The 19846-nt window shown below is 37.8% G+C and overlaps 2 protein-coding genes across 2 annotated transcripts; both read right to left on the reverse strand.

Annotated features, from left to right (window-relative positions):
- Positions 1-381: 381 nt before the first annotated feature.
- Positions 382-11470, reverse strand: dr1 (down-regulator of transcription 1). Its single transcript, XM_066662608.1, has 3 exons — positions 10456-11470; positions 5054-5217; positions 382-2095 (listed from the first exon to the last, which is right to left on the reverse strand). The coding sequence occupies exons 1-3, from the start codon at positions 10676-10678 to the stop codon at positions 1946-1948; spliced, it is 537 nt and encodes a 178-aa protein (XP_066518705.1). The 5' UTR covers positions 10679-11470; the 3' UTR covers positions 382-1945.
- Positions 11471-13683: 2213 nt separating this feature from the next.
- Positions 13684-18674, reverse strand: zgc:109982 (uncharacterized protein LOC553564 homolog). The gene is made up of 6 exons (XM_066666453.1): positions 18541-18674; positions 17261-17422; positions 16243-16422; positions 15154-15247; positions 14392-14575; positions 13684-13920 (listed from the first exon to the last, which is right to left on the reverse strand). The coding sequence occupies exons 1-6, from the start codon at positions 18635-18637 to the stop codon at positions 13684-13686; spliced, it is 954 nt and encodes a 317-aa protein (XP_066522550.1). The 5' UTR covers positions 18638-18674.
- Between the last annotated feature and the right edge of the window lie 1172 nt (positions 18675-19846).

Raw genomic sequence — 19846 nt, forward strand, 5'->3', positions numbered from 1 at the left:
CAGAAAACAGCGCTGCTGGAGATTTGAAATACATCATTATCACTGCTTTAATGAGAATAGTCAACCACCTTACCACATCCAGCCAACAGCATTCTGATGAAGGACTAGAAGAGGATTTGAAAAATGTGCAGGAACAAAAATGTTACTCTGTGATTTGGCATCTACAAGAACCAACAAGGAAGGTAGGTCTATTTGTGTAGACTCAGGTCAGCACAGTCTCTGGAAGGAAGAAAGCCAATCTGATATCTTTGGGAAGAATTGGATCAACATTTCTGGTCTGATCTCTCATGATTAAATACCACCAGATCATCCTTTAATGTACCAACATATAGTTTAATACTGAATACTCTTAATGTCCAAAATACCAACAAATGCAAGATGGCTCAAAATACCAGATTTTGCATTCCTCAATTTTTTTCTGTTCATTTAAACCAAGTGAAAGTCTTTAAAGGGGAATAATACATAATGTTTAAAACAATTAAAAGTATATTTTTCAATCACTGGGATTTAAAGAATTCATACAAAACCTCTGGGGTTTGAACCTAATAGCATTTTTGAGATCTAAAAACCCCTACAGTAGCAGTGATAGGAACCAGATATCTAAAGCTTTAAGCCCTTAAAACCTCCCTCAAAGAAAGCGATTAAATGAAATGGTTCTGCACACACTGGTCAAATATATCATTGTTCTGTATCAATTTCTAGCCAAATGTAAATTAATTCCTGCTAGTTCCAAATAACACCATAACAAAGAAACTGGAATTCTCTTTAAGTTTCACCCCAAACCATTCTGACATTTGCTGACAATTTAATGATGAAACACACATATTTACGAAGAAGTTGGAATCCCCCTTTAAAGGTTTAAGTGAGGTTGTCGACAACACTTAAATTCAGTCTAATTACATTTGAATGCTTCTCAAAAAATAACAGTAATGGCTTTGTGTCTTTAAAATAAATGCTACTTGGTTTAACATCTTTTACCCCAAAACAAAGAGATTAAATATATCACACTGTGGTAGCACTGACTATAAAACATGTTGACTTTTATTGCTTAGAGAATACAGCTTACAGCTTCTGCAAAGGCATGTGAACATGCACTTCTACTAAAATTTACCAGCCATCACAAGATAAGAATTAACCACGCATTCACAATGCAACTTCTTCACATTGCACCAGAAAAACAAATCTGCTCATACATCAAAAACCTTTACAACATAAGAGTTGCCATTAATACACTGATACTGCACCAGAGCAGGTTGTTCTGTAGAGTAAAACTGTCAGGAAATTTTCTTAAGACGATCTGGTTTCAACTCTATCTTTGGTACTAAAGGGACATATTATTCTGTAATCATTTTCATTTCAATACTGTTCTGAACACAGACCAGACAAAAGCTGCATCCTACATACACTGTATTCTTAACCTCACTTGAACTAAAATGAAAAAAGGAACATCCTACATTACAAATAGTTTATATCCCCAAAAACTGTACTCCGTCTAACGCACAGAGCGAGACAGGAGAGAAATCATTGCTGTAAAAATTACTTAGCCCTGCCCTCCCCCCAAAAAAATATATTTTACAAAACAAAACAAGTGAGATCAAAAATTCTGAAAGTCAACTAAATCAGGAGGCATTTGAGTTTAAACACTCACTCCTGCAATAAACCAAGTAGGAATTTAACAATGAATCTCATGCCACTAACACAATGTCTCCACTTCCCAAAATGAACGCACATACAATACGGAGGCTTAAAAAATGGTTTCTATTGAAAGGGGAAAATTTGTAGTGGGGGAGGAGGGGGGAAAATAGTAATTCTAACCCTAGTTTTGACATTTTAAGAGGGTCATTATGACAGACCTCCTAATGTAGTTTCTAAAAAGTCAATATGAATTTATACTGAGGAAGGACAGATATAAGAAAAGAAAGACAGAAAACATCTGTCAGGGGGATCACATGTCGTCCTCTTCATCTTCATCCTGCGAGGATCCCGCTTGTTGAGCCGCACTGGCTGAAGCAGCTGCAGCTAACTGAGCCTGTTGCGCTGCCTGTTGCATCTGCAGCCACTCCTGCTGTGCCAGTTCTGCCTGTTGCTGCCGAGCCTGCACCACACACACAATACGTTAAAACACATGCCATCGTAATGCATTGACACACGTTACGTTCTATTCACGTTACATTGTCCCTCCATGCCTGTTCATCCCACTGACTACTGGGTTGTGGGAGCACTGACCCTGTCCTGATGGCAAGGGGGCTGGTGTTAGAAAAGAGATTTTATGTGGAATTTTCTTTCTCACTTACTGATAACAATGAGTCTTTCTTTGCTGAGTGGGGTGGTGGGGGGTTCGTCTGTGAATCAGATGATGGGGAGGATTTACAGTGAAGGTGTAAAGATGAGAGGAGGAGAGGGTTATGGGGTTTTTTACTTAAAAGGAGCATTTTTTCCTTTTATATATTTGTTTTTTTTTTTTTTGTCTCTATGATGGATGTTTAGCGTAAATTAAAGTATTTGCTTTTTATTTGCCAACTCTTATCACATTTTCTGGTTCACCTTATATAATGCAATATTTACAAGGCACCAGAAAGTAATTGCTTTAATGTAGAAAGGAAAGGTAGGGTTAGTGAAATGAAACCCAATAGATAAGTAGAATACAGCCCCTTCTCATCTTAAAAACATTTAAGATTAAACACTATCAAGGTTAGCCTCGCATTGCAAGACTCTAGAGAGACTCTGGTACCTTCACCACTTAACATGACCAAGAACCACCTACTACTGAAGGAAAAAAAAATAAATTTGACTGACACACAAAAGAACCAATCACAAGTCTGTTATTATAGCATTCTGTGTAGGACGAAGCAGATAGTCAGTCAGAACACAACAGGCACAAAACTGACAGTGAGGACAGCTTAATGCACTGAAAGCATCAGACACACTGTCAGCTTGTGGCCTAAGCATCTGTGGCTGAAATTAAGTCAAAATTAACAGAGATTTAAAAGAAGTTGTAAATGGTAAATTTACAGCCACTATACCATTAACTCAGTATTCAGCTAGAAATCGGCCAATCTTGTTATAAAATGATCTGCCATGTAATACGCCATCTCATTCACTATCTGATCATTCATTCATTCATTATCTGTAACTGCTTATCCAGTTCAGGGTCGCGGTGGGTCCAGAGCCTACCTGGTATCATTGAACGCAGGGTGGGAATACACCCTGGAGGGGGCCCCAGTCCTTCACAGGGCAACACACACACACACACCTACGGACACTTTTTGGACTGTCTGATCATGTTTTTTTAAATAAAGGTAATACAAACTGTGGTTCTTATGGTACTCTCAAAGCTAAATGAAAATCCCATAGGTAAAAAGTTTTTAGGGTTGTTGCATGTGTGTGTTCGCGCTGGCATTGAAATGTGGAAAGGCAAAAAATAACCTATAATAATATTTCCAAATCCAGGGGAGATATATATAGCACGTGATTTTTTTTTGCTTTTCACTTGTTCAGATTTGGTACTTTAGTCTGAAATATCTCCTGCCACTTTTTCCCCTCTACCTGCTCTAGTGACAGACATGTTTGCGCATTTAAAGTTTTCGCATCAGTATTAGACTTGTTCTTGTATTTGTGTTGAGCAACGTCAGCACTTGGTACTTTTCGGTCCACTGAAGTGTTATCAAACAGGATATTAGTGTGTAGATGAGTTGTTCCAGCTCAGACTTGCTCTCTCCACCTTACTCGCCTAAGCAGTTTGGATAATCAACCATCCAAGGTAATAAAACCTAACCCTTATGTGATACACCCATTGCTGCCACACATGTAGATAATAATACTAACATGATCCTTAAAAACACTCCATCTGCTCATTGTCAGATTGCTGATAAAAAAGTGGAACTTTAAACTGTTGTGACATTTGAGACCTTAACATGCTGAGAAATATTTTATATATATATATATGCTGAGACTCCTCCTGAACTCCCAAAGACTCAACTGTTAACACTAGACTCTCTCACTTCGTCTTTTAGAGCACACTTACTTCACACAAAACAATAACATGAATACGGTACTTGTTTTACATGCAAGGTCAATTTGCACATAATTATTATACTACTATGGAAAAATTATATTTGTACTGATATACAGGCAACATTTATTGCTAGTGTAAACGTGCCCATTTCCTTAGCTTTGTCACTACAATAATGTTTTTTAATTGTAGTTCATGTGTATAACAGATTTTTTTTTACAATGTTTGCTTATTGTAAGTATTTATTTTCTTCATTGTCCATTTGCACTATTGTTTATTGCACATCGGCTTTAAATGTAGCATAGTGTACAGGAGTAATTATATTTTTTGTTACTCACACTCAACAAATTTCAAGTTTATTCTAATTATGTAGCAGAAAAAAATATATGTATTAAGTGTTGTCTAAAGTGCTTTACAACAAGAAATAAATATAAAAAGTCATAAAATATTGTGGTAAGAAGGATTTAAAAGATGAGTGTGATTTTGATTTAATCTCAAAATAATCTCAAAATATAACTAAATCTGAAAACGGGACCAGACCAGTCTGTACTGATATGTTTTAAATAAAAATAAATTAATTAAAAAAAATTGAATTTCAAACAAATGGATTCATTCATTCATGTCTGTAACTGCTTATCCAATTCAGGGTCATGGTGTGTCCGGAGCCTACCCAGAATCACTGGGCACAAGACAGAATCAAATTGTTGAGAGCCAAACTGATGCATGTTCTTGTGAAATGCAGATATCACATTGGGAGCTGGGCAGTTATTAATTGCAAACTGTACCTCTGCCTCCATTTCTATTCCCCAATATTCTGGGTTGATAATGTGATCTCACTACTGCATCTGAGAATCAATCAGTCAGCGCATCATCTCCTTCCTGTTCCACTCATCTGCGGAAATATGTTTGCTAATCATTCCGAAAATTCTGTGCATTGTTGTGCCAAGACACCTCAACAACAAAAATCAGTTTAAAACATTTTCACAGCTTGCATTTTCAACCCTGTATGGCTGAAATATTAAGTGATATCATTGATTATACCTTGGCAAATAACTCTTGCTGCTGACGGAGCAACTCCTCCTCAGGGATGCCGAGGTTTTCCAGGCGCGAGCTCGCCTTCCTTCGCTTGAGTGCAACTGTTTTACATTCCTGCAAAACGTCCTTGACTTCTGCTATGTATGACCCAAAGCCCAGGCTTTCAAGTGCTGGAAAAGCAAATAAAAAAAAATAAAGCAATAAAAATCATGTTTACCAATGCACTGATTTAGTCTCCTCTTTGTATTCTTACACAACGTGTCACAATGTGTATGAATCTTGATAGGGCTTTAAATGATTCCAGGGCTTGAAATTAACCACGCCAAGTCAGATTTAGCGTATATTTATTTATAAACAAATAAGTGAATGGGTCAAAGCATTATTTTCATTCATTCATTCATTGTCTGTAAGTGCTTATCCAATTCAGGGTCACGGTGGGTCCAGAGCCTACCCGGAATCACTGGGCGCAAGGCAGGATCACACAATAGAGGGGGCGCCAGTCCTTCACAAAGCAACACATTCACTCACACCTATGGACACTTGAGTCACCAATCCACCTACCAACGTGTTTTTGGACCACGGGAGGAAACCCACGCAGACACAGGGAGAACACACCAAACTCCTCACAGTCACCCAGAGTGGGACTAGAACCCACAATCTCTAGGTCCCTGGAGCTATGCGACTGTGACACTACCTGCTGTGCCACCGTACCGCCCCAAGTATTATTTTACTGAAATTAATTGTGTTTGCACTATATGAATTTACTCAAGTGAAACAAATCCCCAGCAAACAGTTAAAGTTACTGTGTTAGTGGGGAATTACACTGTAAATATATTCTCTATGCCTTTTGATATGATTCATCCTCATCTTTCCTTGTGCATGGATTATAGGACACTTAAGGTCAGTCATATTCTTACGAAGCATCTTAAGCTTTACATTACACTCTAGCTCTAAAAAATATTTTAAGAAAAATATAAAATAATGGTCAACTAGCCAATTATCCATTTTTGCTTTTCATACTACAACAAACAATGCAAACATTTAAAGCATGATCCTTGTCAATTTTATATCAAAGCAAAACTTTATAATTTATTATATTATACAATTATATTGTACTGGATTATCCATGCTATGGCAGTATTTCTACTAAGGATGGGAAAACAAATTGATTTTCAGATGCACTTAGCCCCTCTGTTTAATAGGTTCTGCATTGATTTATATTTCCCTTACTGTATAATGGTACTGTGTTATGTGAACCTGAAATTATTCCACCAGACAACCATATTTATACCTTAAGGACTTTACTGGCTAGGAAGTATTGTATATGAAATAAAATTTACACCAAATTATTAGCAAGAAAATAAAACTCAATACCTTTAGAAATTAGTAATTAAAAATTTAATTACTCTTTAAATGCAGGACTGATACCTCTTCATACATAGACCTGGCAACAAGTTACCAGTATACTGTGGTTTCTATTCTGGGAAAGAAACTTAATTAAAAGATTAGACTTCTGCTAAAATTTAGCCACCTTCTGCATTTATTATTAACCCAAGGCATGTGGTTTCACAATGACGGTAAATAAAAGTATGTGCAAACTCTTGTATTTGCCCCATAATATTTTATAGCACCATAGTCAGTAATGATTTTTTGGAATGTACGGTTGAGCAGGATAACCATTCACAAAAAGTTTTTACAACAGACTCCTGATAAGGGAATAGACAGATAAAAAAAGCCAAATCCTTCAGCTATTCTATCTCAGAATTGCCTCAATACTCATTATGTAGCAGTTAGTTAGTTTGTAAATAATGCCATATCTGCCCATAGGGCCACATACAAGGCAAAAAGGTAGTAATTTGTAATTGATTTACTAATACAGTTTTATTTTAGATATGTTGAGTCTGCCATTTATTGAAGTTCGTCATGTGTGTTGCTTACATTTCTTTACTGACAGGTATTTTAGGAGTGAAGTTGCTTTCGTATTGTTGAATATTTCTGTTATGGACTTTGCCGTTAGGATCTGTTGCCTCTCATGGCCAAAACCAATACAGTCCAACATTAAATGATTTTACGTAAGTTTGGAATGTTGCACAATATGGAGCTGCTTCCCCCATTACAAGATACATACACCTGGTGTGTCCAATATGGCATCTTGTTTACCTGTATGAAGCAGAAAAGTGATATTAAATCTGAAAGCACTCCATAGATCTGTTTTGTGTATACATACCTCCTTCTGTGATAATCTTTCAATCAGAAGAGTGGCAAAGGTTTGGGAGGAATACTACTTCAGTAAAAGCTATAAATGGATAGATTTATCCTTATAATCGACTACAACCTCCTCATTTCCTTAACGACAATTAAAAAAAAAAAAACCCACCCAGATAAGTAACAAAACTTTGTTAAAAAAAAAAAAAATCACAATGTTAAATTTTTCACAATGAATCTGTAAATCTACTACCTCATGATATGGACAACACAGATATTATGCACTTAAATATAATCATATTTTCTCAAAACATGTTTTAAAAGAAGGCTTATTTGATGCATGCTACATCCGTAGCGTAAATTTGTGTACAAGGTTACCACAGGAAGTAGAAAAGACCACAACACACCTGTGAAAGACACTTCGAAAGGAAGGCGCTGCCTCATTCTACCCTCTCACTGTGTAAGACTAGCATGCAAACATACACCTTTATTACTGCATTCAGACAATGAGTGTTTTATATATTATTCATGTATATTTTTGGCTCTTCTGAACACGGTTTGTCATGCAAACAGCAGCAGAATATCTGCACAATACAGAAGAATAAGTACTGTGATCTTTAAATTATTATATATATTTGTGAAAAACTGCAAAACAAAGAAGTAACTTTTGGCACCTTTCTCTTGTTCTGCATAATCTAAAATATAGCAGCTAGTTTGTGGTAGCCTGGAGAGAACGATGATTTAGAGGCCATATATTACCTACCTACACCATGTACAGTGGCTCTAAGTAAAAGTCTCCCAAAATGTATCACGTGAGGCTATTTATAAGAAAAGTCCTACTTGCACCATTTGCTGCAGTTGTGATTCACTGTGGTTCTATGTCCATCAAAAATGGACCTGGACCTGTTCAGTGGCAAACCTGGACTATTTTCAGTACCTCTGATTGACCAGATGGTTAAAGGTATTTGGTATTTGTTCCACAAAACACAGCCTGGTCTAAACATAGATATGACTAGGCCCATTGTGTATGGGTGGAGGATGTGGTCCTGGAAGGCCTGAGTCCAGCATTGTATGGTCCCACTCAAATATGACTCTGTATTTTAATTCAACCAGAGTGGATCTAGACTACATATTTTAGGTCAAGATGGAAAAAATGTGAGGGGAAATCTAACCGTGATTTTCTGGATCAAAAACAGCAAATGCAATTTAAACTGCAATAACTTTGTATGAATTTTAGATCCCCTAATGTAAACTCAAGTATTTTATCTTGTTAACATGTCTGTGTGGGTGTTTTTATATACTAGAAGATGAAGCATGAGCAAAATTGGCAGACAATGCCAATGGATGAGGATTTCTGCTTTGAAACGGCTGTGATCCACAGAAGGTCTCAAACAGGTTTATTCAGTCAGTCAGAACTTCAAATATCGCATACCTAAAAAAACAAATCCCTTAAGCTTCATGGGTGGGGATCTGGAAGTGTGCCACTCTGCTTGGAAGGACAGCCTTATCGAGTATAGAAACGCTCTCTCAGCTTATCTGGAACTAGTTCAACTAGTTCAAAATGCTGCAGCCAGGGTCCTCACTAAAACTTGAAAATTTGAACTTATCAGCCAAGTTCTGTCATCACTTCACTGGCTGTTTGTTAGATTCCGTATCAATCACAAAATTCTGTTATTAACATATAATGCCCTATATGGGCTCGTTCCTGAATACCTTCAAGATATTATTTCCAATTATGAGCCTCCACGTTTACTCAGATCACTTGATTTTTAATAGTTCCCAGAATTCAGAAGGCCTCAACAGGGGGAAGAGCTTTTTCTTATAAAGCTTCCCAACTCTGGAACGATATAAAACTCCCATAAAATGTTTGGGACTCAGACAATTTCAATCTTCAAATCTAGGTGAAAAAAGCTTTTGGTAGTTAATGCTCCCCCATAGATAAAGGCGGCAGATCCAGGGGTCTATGGACACGGGGAATTATAGTAAACTGAGATGCTGTTGCTGTCTTCCTGTCGCTTCATGCGATCACTCAGGTTTGTTGACGGTGGAGCGGAGGGATGCCAGTGTTTCAGGAAGCTCCCGCATCTGTGTCTCCTTCTGGTTCTCTTCTTTTAATTAAAGCTGTCATAGACAAATCTGCCGGAGTCATTAGCCACACTCTGGAAATGTTCACATTTTCTGCTTTACATACAAACAGATCAAAACTAATTCCATCCCTTTACCTTTTTCAGAGTAAACGACCCACCCACCTGTCCGGCTGGACACTGATGGATGACTGTCAAGTTTACTGTGAAAGGAAGGTCCACGCTTCAGACCAGCTGCCCACGCTCCAGCCACCACCAACTGCCTTGGAGCTGCCCCTACACTGATGTTTTCATGGACTCCTAACTATTATGACCAATAGATTGCCCACAGTAGGATAGGTCCCCCCCCTTGTGAGCCTTGGTTCCACCCAAGGTTTATTCCTCAGCTCTGAGGGTGGTTTTCTTGCCACCGGCTTGCTCTCCTGGGTTTTTTTTTTATATTCTTTACATGTCATGCCAAAACTTTGACTTTACTGAAATTCTGTGAAGCTGCTTTGTGACATCAGTTGTAAAAATCCCAATACAAATAAATTTGATTTGATTTGCATAAATCTTGAACTGATGGGTGGAGACAGAGGTGGGGACTGATTGCACAGATCTGAACTTAATTAAAGAAGGCAAAGCTGTAAAGTTACATCTAAACCTCATTTAAAGAGTTAGGGGGATTCCTTCTGGGAAATAACATCTAAATATATTATTCAGATTAACAGAAATGAGTGTTAGCAGTTTAGGCCTAACCAGTTCAATCATCATTGCACATGGATATATGGTTGCTTATGATTGGTCATCTACAGGTTAAATTACCATCCTAAGGAAACGTTTCAATAAGGCTCAAAAAATAAATAAATAAATAAAACATTGCAGCTCTTGTGATTTGAAATATTTTAAACATGTTAGGTCCATTTAAAAGTGTTCCACACCATCTGTAGTGGACCTGGAACCTTATACTGCAAGACTAGGCCAATTACCAAGGCTCAGACCACCTGTTTTGACTTGGGTCTGCTTGAGATGGATCTAGACGTTTTATAAATAGTTTCTGACTCATCTAAGTGGATTATTTGCCTCTTCCAAGCTCCAAAAAACTCCCCAGTACAGTATGAATAGTTGCGGGTACCTTACCATTAATGACATGCTCCGGGGAGATGGTCTTCTTCTCGGACTTGTTGCAGATCTCGTTGGCCTCGGAGGAGATGAGGTGGATGAACTCGGTGCAGCAGTTCACCACCAGTTCCCGCGCGTCGTTAGCCACGCGCACGTTGGGCAGCGTCTCTTTAATCATTTTATTGATGGCGGCCCTCGGGATGGTCAAGTCGTCATCGTTTCCGGACGAAGAGGCCATCATATATGCTGTTAGTGTATATATTTGTTTTTTACAACACAGTTAATGTAAAAAAAAAAAAACCCGAGCCCAAACGAGCTCTGTGGCTCCTTCCTGATTTGGCTCTCTCTCTCTCTCTCTCTCTCTCTCTCAGCCACTCAGTGAATGGGACTGAATGGAGAGTAAGGTTACACTCCCAGTGCGCGCACACGTCTCAAGTGGAAAACGTCGATATAAACACACAACCAAAAAAGACGGAATGTGTGACTCGGGTTGTAGGAGAGGGGGTGTATTCGGTCTCAAAGCTCATGAACCCCTGTGTTCCCCGGCTTTTGTTTGAGCCAGTGAGCTCTGAGCTCAGTGAGCTGCGGGAGAGCAGCACCGACCCGCGGCCATCATTTCACCCATAACCTGCTCCGTCAGCTCCGCTCCTTCAGCTCTCTCTGCCTCAGCCGCGCTCCGGCTCCTCCGAGCGACTCAACACACAGACAGACCGCGCACTTTAATTCATCACAGCCATGGTTTTAATCCACACCGCGGTCTCAAAACTCCGGGCTCAATCCCACAATGAAGGCTAAAGGATATCCGACTGCCGTGCTTGCGTTCTATGCCCCGCTTTACCGGGTTCGCCCTCTAGCGCACTGGCGTTAGAAGGCCACTGTTTGGGCTCTGTCCAAAACGCTAATTTGTCCTACAGAAATAGTGGTCTACAAAGTGTATAAGTAATTTTCCATAATTGTTCGAAAGCCCGATGGCGGTCGGTGTTTTCACATGTTGTTTACTACCTGTGATCGAATTTCTACTCTGATATGGTTGCACAAATAATTAATTGTAGTGATGTCTGTATTGTACTACATCTGAAGTGTCATTGAAGACACAATATAACAAGGGTGATCAGATCTGAGATGGTTAAACAGAGAACACCTGGGGGCTGGGGGACGACGACTACTGACGTGCAGAAGGTATCAATAACGGTAGCTCTGCAGTCAGACCGTGCAATCAGAAGATTTTAGGCCACTTCACCACGCCCCCTTCTCACTCTAGCGAACCAATCGGAGTAGGGGAGGGCGGGACTAGTTTGTGAACGAAACGCTTCTCGAATTCTTTTTTTTAAGTCTAAAAAATCACATTTACCTCTTCCGGGTAAAAGAGGACGTCTGGTCACCCTAACTATAACAGACTATTAATATTCCGAATATTAATATTACCACCTTTGAATTCGTAGCACTATATTGTTTTTGAAATAATCAGTGCTACAAATTCAAAGGTGGTAATATTTCAAAGTCTGATGAGACAGATTTGCTTCCATAATTGTAATCGATTGCTTACTGCACTGAATTTTTTTAACTCGTATTTTGGCATCTGAATTTGGCCTGTCGGATTTGAGCAACTTCCAAATATAAGCTTGATTTTGTTTTAAGCTTGATTTTTTGTCTGTATTGATTAACCTTGAATAATAACCGTGAAAACGTGTTCTTGAAAATTCAATTCAAGAGCAAATATATCCAGATGTATAATTGCGAAGCAAAATATTCAGAGGTGGAAATTTGAAGACTTAAACTCAAAAGCAACAAAATTCAGATGCATAATTTCAGTGCAAAAAAATTCAGTTCTACAGATTCAAAGGGGGTAATATTTCAAAGCCGGATGAGACAGATTTGCTTCCATAGTAACGCAGCAGGTAGTGTCACAGTTACACGGATCCAGGGACCAGGAGTTTGTTGTGTTCTACCTGTGTCATCGTGGGTTTCATCCAGGTGCTCTGGTTTCCTCCAATAGTCCAAAAAAAAAAAAAACACATTGGTAGGTGACTCAAAAATTTCCATAGGTGTAAGTGTGTGAGTGAATGTGTGAGTGTGTGTTGCCCTGATCAAAATCAAAATACATATTTTTGATGGGACAGCGACAATACGGAACAAGATATGTACTACATTGTACTGTAAGATAATATAGTACCTTAAAGCTGCCCTTTTCTAATCTAGAAATTGACCTAAAATACTTTTTATAATATTTTACCCAGAATACAATAATTGGTTGGTTGATAAAAGCCAAAAATGCAACAGTGTACAAATTAAAATCTGGGTAAAATTCATTATACAAAAACTACATTTCATCTTTCAATCCTTTCAATAAAAACTACTAAAGTTGACAGGGCCATACATGTAGTGACAAGGCAAGAGGTTAATTTTGATATTTAGTGAAGAACAAAGTAGCATAAGGGATTATATCACAAATGAAATAGTTAATTAGATACGTCTCTTCATTAATTGTGATCCCTAGCCCCTCCACCCCACCAAACACCTGTTTTGGTGAATATGTTTGGAGTTAGGACAGTAACTTATTAGTTTAGAAGTTATTTCCAAGTATAAAAAACATGGCATAGTTTAAATCTAACTTACATATAATCTCTTTTTCTCTCTCAGACATATGCAGATGCTCACCTAATAAGCAGCATGTATAATGCCATAGTTTCTTCTGTAATGTCTTGGAATACATTAAGAGGCTTAAGAGATTCTTGGAGCATATGTCTAAGGCGGTTATGTAACACTACAATGCAGATATACATCACCCATCAAGGATTCCAGTTTAATTTTCCCTTCTAGAAAAGGTCTCAGATGTCACTCAGACCGACCCCAAATTCTATGTCTAGTACATATATCTTAGATCTACTAAACATTCATAGATATTTTTACTCAGGTTTCCCTTACATATTCTGAATATGTCTCAGTCAGTCAATGGTTGTTGCCAAGTTATTAACAGAATAGAAAATAAAATTGCTGTCGTGGCCTACCTTTTTACTGGAGAAACACACAAATGTAGTTAATAAAGTACATGTTGTAATAAGCCTTTATCAAAGATTCACACAAGCCAAGTAAAAATAAACTCTATATACAGTGGATAATAACACTTTACCAAGAACAGACTCTAATTTGTGAATTTTGAAGCAACACGTTGCTTGCTAAGGATAAAACAGGAATAAGAGTGGTGGAGAAAGAGCAGTTGGTTTCAGATCATTTATAGCATAGCCATTAGGACTTCTCTTTGTCTAGACTGCTGAAGCTCTTGCGGCTTCTCCAGCGAAGGAGCTTGAGGAAGTTGAGGCTGGCGCTAAAGACTTTATCATGCTCAAACACCACCTTATAGAAGGTGTCAATGGGCAGGTCACCGTTGGGGTCAGCATACTTCAGGGTGGTGAGTGGAGTGTATAGTGTGTTGGTTTGATGGCGGAATGGCGGGTTGTCCATCAAGATGATTTTGAGTGTATGCTGGTGATGGAAGGACGAAAGAAAGCAGTCATTAATAAAGTCATCCAGCTTAAGCAGACACTTACATTGTTTAATATGTTAAATTATTTTAATGTAGCTAAAATAATTGCTTAATCATTCAATTGTATACTTAGCAGTGTAGGTTAATTAAGGGATTAGTGTAATTATCCATCAGAAATTATCCTCAATTACATTAAATTAGGCAGGTTAGAAACAATAACAACAAACTTATTCATATACTGATATCTGCTTACCTACCATTGTAAACAGAATCCAACTTACACTTACCAATACAAACAACATCAAAAAAGTTCTGTTTAAATTGGCTAGTTTTGAATGTTATGCATGACAGTACTAGGCTGGATCAAATTTTTTACAAATGTTCCATTAGGTTAGCACATACTAGCTAGAGTTTCTATTATGAAACATATTTGTGTGCAGATAATATTAAATATCTTGGACATTACAAACCTCTGCAATAACCTCTGGCGTCTGACCAAGGCTTTCAAATATCTGGGTCCAGTGCCTCATGTAGATGTTGAGGAACATGTCTGCAGTAATTTGGTCTGCTTTTGAAAGATCAGACTTCATGCCCTCTTTATACACTTTATGCTCAAAGTCTGTGATGACAGGGCCTGGTTCGATGAGGCTTATGCTTTAAAAGAACAGAAGAGACAAGATTACACTGAGCAGAGCAGTATATAAACAAGGATACACATGTCATTGGTGTGGCACGTTAAATAGCACCAGTACATGTAGTATTTTGCTAAAAGTGACAGTGTGAGTTTACAAGCCAGTTCCATAAGGTGCTACATTCATCAATATTTCCATTCCCTCTACAGATTTGAGGTAGGCATCTATTCTTTTGAGGAAATATATCATAAATGTGTTAGTCTGCTCAAATCCATGAACCAGTTTGAAGTGAAAATCAAAGAATGCTCTGTAAATGAAAAGAAGTCAGCCAGCAGTCAGCTGTGGTAATACAACATGGAGCTGTAATGACAGGATGTTGTTGGTGTGTGACCAGGTGTCTGAAACGTGACAGCTTTCTTCATCCATAAATATTATATGCTTAGAGAAAAAATGTGTCAGCTTCCACAAGGCAACTATAGCATGGTCACTTTTTAAAGATAAGATTATGCTTCTAACATGGCTTGATTTATTAACCAGAGTTTTGCATTAGTTCTCCTTTAAACAATAACAACCAAACCAAGCAAAGATGACACTGCTTACCTTAGTTTGAACCTCATGGCCTGCACTGCCAGACTTTCACAGAACCCCTCAACAGCAAACTTGGAAGCTGCATAGATGTCATTGAACAATATACCTGTAATGAAAGTGAACATTTAATCATAGTCATAGCTTTGATTATGATTTCTAAAAGTTGTGCTATTGGATCAAGTTTATTGCATAGATGTCCACATAAGTTTATTACATAGATGTCCAGCATGAAACAAGGAAAAGGACATTTACACAATTATTATTACCTGGATTTAATGTGTTTGAGATAGAAGCACAGAACACATAGAGGGACTGGCATTTATGCTAAATTTATCAGGTTGGATTCTGTTATGTAAATTGTTGGGATTTGGATTAGGCAGATCATCTAATATCTGTGGATTATAGAACCTGTGTAATCTGGATTAAGAGATCATGTTCATGTCAGCGACAGACTCAGTGACAGAAATGACATGCTAAATGGTCTTGTCTGTTCAAAAGTTGTGGTATGTTGTTATAGTGTATTGGATTGGAACTGGACTGTTATTGAAGAAGCACATGCAGAAAAATGCATTCTGGATTACAATCAATTTGTAGTCATTACTGAAACATTAAGTCTTCTGATTAATTTTTGATAAAAAAAAACAGTTCACAGTTATAACTATCCAATTGTAAAACCTACTTACAGTGCCAAATTATACTGGTTACAAATCTCTGATTATTTAAGTGATAGTAAGTTATCATATTTCAAGTAAACTGAACATGGTGTTTAAAAGGTTTTGGACCTTGATGAAAAAGCAAAGTATGCCAAAGTCATACATAATATCATACATAAGTCATTATGATCTCCAATAAACAGCAATTATCTCCCAAAACTGTAATTTTACAGGAGAAGGAAAAACCTTAAATTTCAGAGGACGTTAAACACAAAATGTAATATATATATTTTTAAATATAGCATTTCTACTCGTCCATTCATCATAAAACTTTTACTCAATGTGAAGGACAGCTGTTATGTTCAAATAAACTAAAAATCCACAAAAAATAAAGATACATGTTTTTAACTGGACAGCAACTATATGATGCCGATTCTTTACGCCTGACCTTGAATCCCCATGACACTGCTGATGACCACGATGTGGCCACTTTTCCGTCTCTTCATGTCAGGCAGGACTTCCTTCAGGAGGCGAACAAGACCGAAGAAGTTTGTGTCCATGATGGCCTTCATCTCTTCAATGGTCTGACACTCAATAGGACCAACCAAGCCCAAACCTGCATTACTGACTAAGTGAGAGTTTAGAAACTTTACAAAAGGGAGACCTTTAGAAGGAGACTTCAAACTACTGACTGTAAACAAATTTAATAATTATTCAGTAATCATATAGATTTTACTCAGTTCTGGTTGAAAGCTGTGTTGTGCCTCATTATGCAATGCAATCACATTTTGGATGTTATTGTTGTTCCACTTTCATCTGTACCCTCAAAAGTTTATGCACTGACAAGGCTAATGACCTGCACAGTAGACGGCACAGGTTTTACCCCGGATCCCCTTCATGACAATACCCTTCCAGTTCAAACCCTTCCAGGGCTTGGGACCACAAGTGCAACCCCAGTGGCTTGGTATGTGGGGAGAAAACATTGAACTCCAAACTGAGACAAAAAGTAAATGTGTAGTCTAGGCTACCATGAGCTGTGCAGCATCGACACCCACTGTTGCATGGTATCAGTATTATTACTGATATCAAGGCACATTTGTACAAAACCCATTTCTGGAAACGTTTCCACATTTTGTAAAATGAAGTAAAAACAATAATATGTGATTTGCTAATTCTCCTGAAGGTGGTGCAACAGGTAGCTTTATGTTCCTTGGGTTATGGGTTCAAGCCCTGCTCTGGGTAGCTGTCTGTGTGAAGATGTGTGTTCTCCCTGTGTCCGTGTGGGTTTCCTCTGGGTACTCTGGTTTCCTCCAATGGTCCAAAAACAAACATTGTTAGGTGGATTGGTGACTCAAAAGTGTCCATAGGTGTACATGTGTGAGTAAATGTGTGTCCCTGAAATGGACATTGAAAGAATGAAAAAATTTTTTTAATTAAATAAGCGTAAGGTGTGAATAAACTCTTACTGAGGATGTCCACTCTGCGGTTAGGCAGGCCATCCACACAGTCTTTGATTGATTTCTCATCACATACATCCAGCTGTCTGATCTCCAGGGTTTGGCCCAGAGTGCGTCCAGCTGCCTCTACCAGAGATTCCTGTTTGGCAGTGTTCCTCATGGTGGCATAGACTGACAACAGCAAACAACAAATATGTTAAACCGACTGTCTCTAAGTAAAACAGAGTTTGTAAGTTTTTGGGGTGAATGTTCCCAATTTCATATTATGAAGTTTATGCCTGCATCGAGGTTCTAAAGTCCTGGAGGTTTACTCTGCTTAATTCCAAACTAACTCATGAACATATCAATAATACTCTCATGACTCTACTAATGGTAACATAAAATGTTCCAGAGCAGAAGCAGGACAGGAAGAAACTGTCCTAAAAGGAGCATAGCAACTACATCATGCTGAACATTTCCTTACACTCTGAATTATATTAGAACAGAAGATCTCAATCTTTCAGTCTACTCACTGCTGAGTTGTGTTGATGTATTGTGATATTTGTTGTGATGTTGTTGAGATATAGTGATGATATATTTTATTCATATATAAATGAGGTACAGAGTATTTCTTCAAAATTATACAAATGTGCTTCTTTAATTTTTTAAATTAAGTTAAAATTTGTCTTTTTTTCTTTTTTTTTTTGAAAACATGCATTTACTCTTAAACAGAAACGACAAGCCTCTTCTCTTTTTGAACATGTACTCTTCGCAAACATCTCAAATATAAACATAAAGTAAAATTTGCTAACAAAAACGAAAGAGTATTTGAATGCAAATAACAGGTAAAGGGATACAAAGCAATAAAAACATATTGTCACTTTCCAATCAAATACATGCATCTTCAAAAATAGTAATTTTTCCCATTAAATTCCAGGTCATTTTAAAGCCTTTCTATTGGTCCATTCAGCACTAAATGTTCACATAATGTGGAGGAGAGCTGCTGGGTTCAAATGTTGTATGAAACTAAAAATGGACAATTTTTGCACTGAACAACAACGATATGGAATTCTATTATCTATCTAAATATCTATTAATATATATTGATATAATTTATTTATATCTCTAGATTTTTTATATGTATGTTTGTATTTGAATTGAGCACTAATAAAGGAAGTGTCTAACCTAATGAACACAAGTTTATTTTGACATGGTCACAAGAAAAAAAACAAAAACAAAAACAACATTCAAACAATTTACTTTTTTAATTTATCTGTGTTCTCCAATGTGCTCTAACACATCAATCTTACCCATAAATCTCCTTTTCTCATCTCTGGCTAAGAGGACAGCGATGGCCAGGCCGATGCCAGACGAGCAGCCTGTAATGAGGACAACTTTCTGACTCATGGTGACCGCCCTGAAGATGTCTGTCCTGAGGAAGAAATGGAAGAGTGAGGCAGAGGCAAGGAGAGCTGCAGAAGTTTGCTCAAATAGATGCAGTAATCCACTGTGAATAGACTCAGCAGAATGAACCACGTGTGTGACTTACTACATGATTAGTCCTCAGTCTATGCACATGGAGCAGACATGGGCTTAGCCTCTAATGAAATAAGACTGAAGTATTGGGAGTGTCTCATATCAAAGGATTAATAATCCGCAAGTATGAGATCAACCAATTATAGCTAATATAAATATGTTACACAGTGGCCCCATTGCACATTTAAGGGACAGCAGAGGTACAGTATTTTTACTCAAACAGTCAAACAGTGTAAAAACAAACAGTGGTATTAAAGTCCAGCTGCATTCCCTATAGGTACATTACATCCTATTCTCCAGAAGGAGAGGGTAATATTTGTAATCTTTCATTATTTAACTGTGTAAAATAAAAGAATGTAATATATGTCCTGGAGATGTCAACACAATTTAAAAATTTACAGTTATAATGGAATAAGGGGGCAGCACGGTGATGCAGCAGGTAATGTCACACAGCTCCAGGGACCTGGAGGTTGTGAGTTCTAGTCCCACTCCAGGTGACTGTGAGGAGTTGATGGGTTTCCTCAGGGTGCTCCGGTTTCCTCCCACAGTCCGTAGGTGTGAGTGTGTGAGTGAATGTGTGAGTGTTGCCCTGTGAAGGGCTGGCGCCCCCTCCAGGGTGTGTTCCCGCCTTGCGCCCAATGATTCCAGATAGGCTCTGGACCCACCGTGACCCTGAATTGGATAAGCGGTTATAGATAATAAATGAATGAATTATTCAAATATCATTTAAATGCCATTATAATGAAGTGATACTTGTTTATATAAAAATAATCAGTTATAGCTCATTATAAGAGCCTTATGAGGCATTACTGGAGTTTATTACTATGCTTACCAAGCATTGTTACTAAATTACAAATAATTATAACTGCACTTACCAAGGCTTAGAAATTTAGAATGTGTTACCAAAATTTCAGGCCAAGTGGCATTTTTTTAAACAGCAGTTTCTTTGCAGAGTACTGTAGGTTTGTATTCAGTGGCTTTGTAAACTTAGGATTTCACAATGTACACAAGGTCACTGACTCCACTATGAATGATAAACTGTTGACATTTTTGCTTGTGCTTTTCAGTAGTTTTAGTGCT

This window comes from Hoplias malabaricus, chromosome 3 (genome assembly GCF_029633855.1).
Source record: "Hoplias malabaricus isolate fHopMal1 chromosome 3, fHopMal1.hap1, whole genome shotgun sequence".
Classification (NCBI taxonomy): Eukaryota; Metazoa; Chordata; class Actinopteri; order Characiformes; family Erythrinidae; genus Hoplias; species Hoplias malabaricus.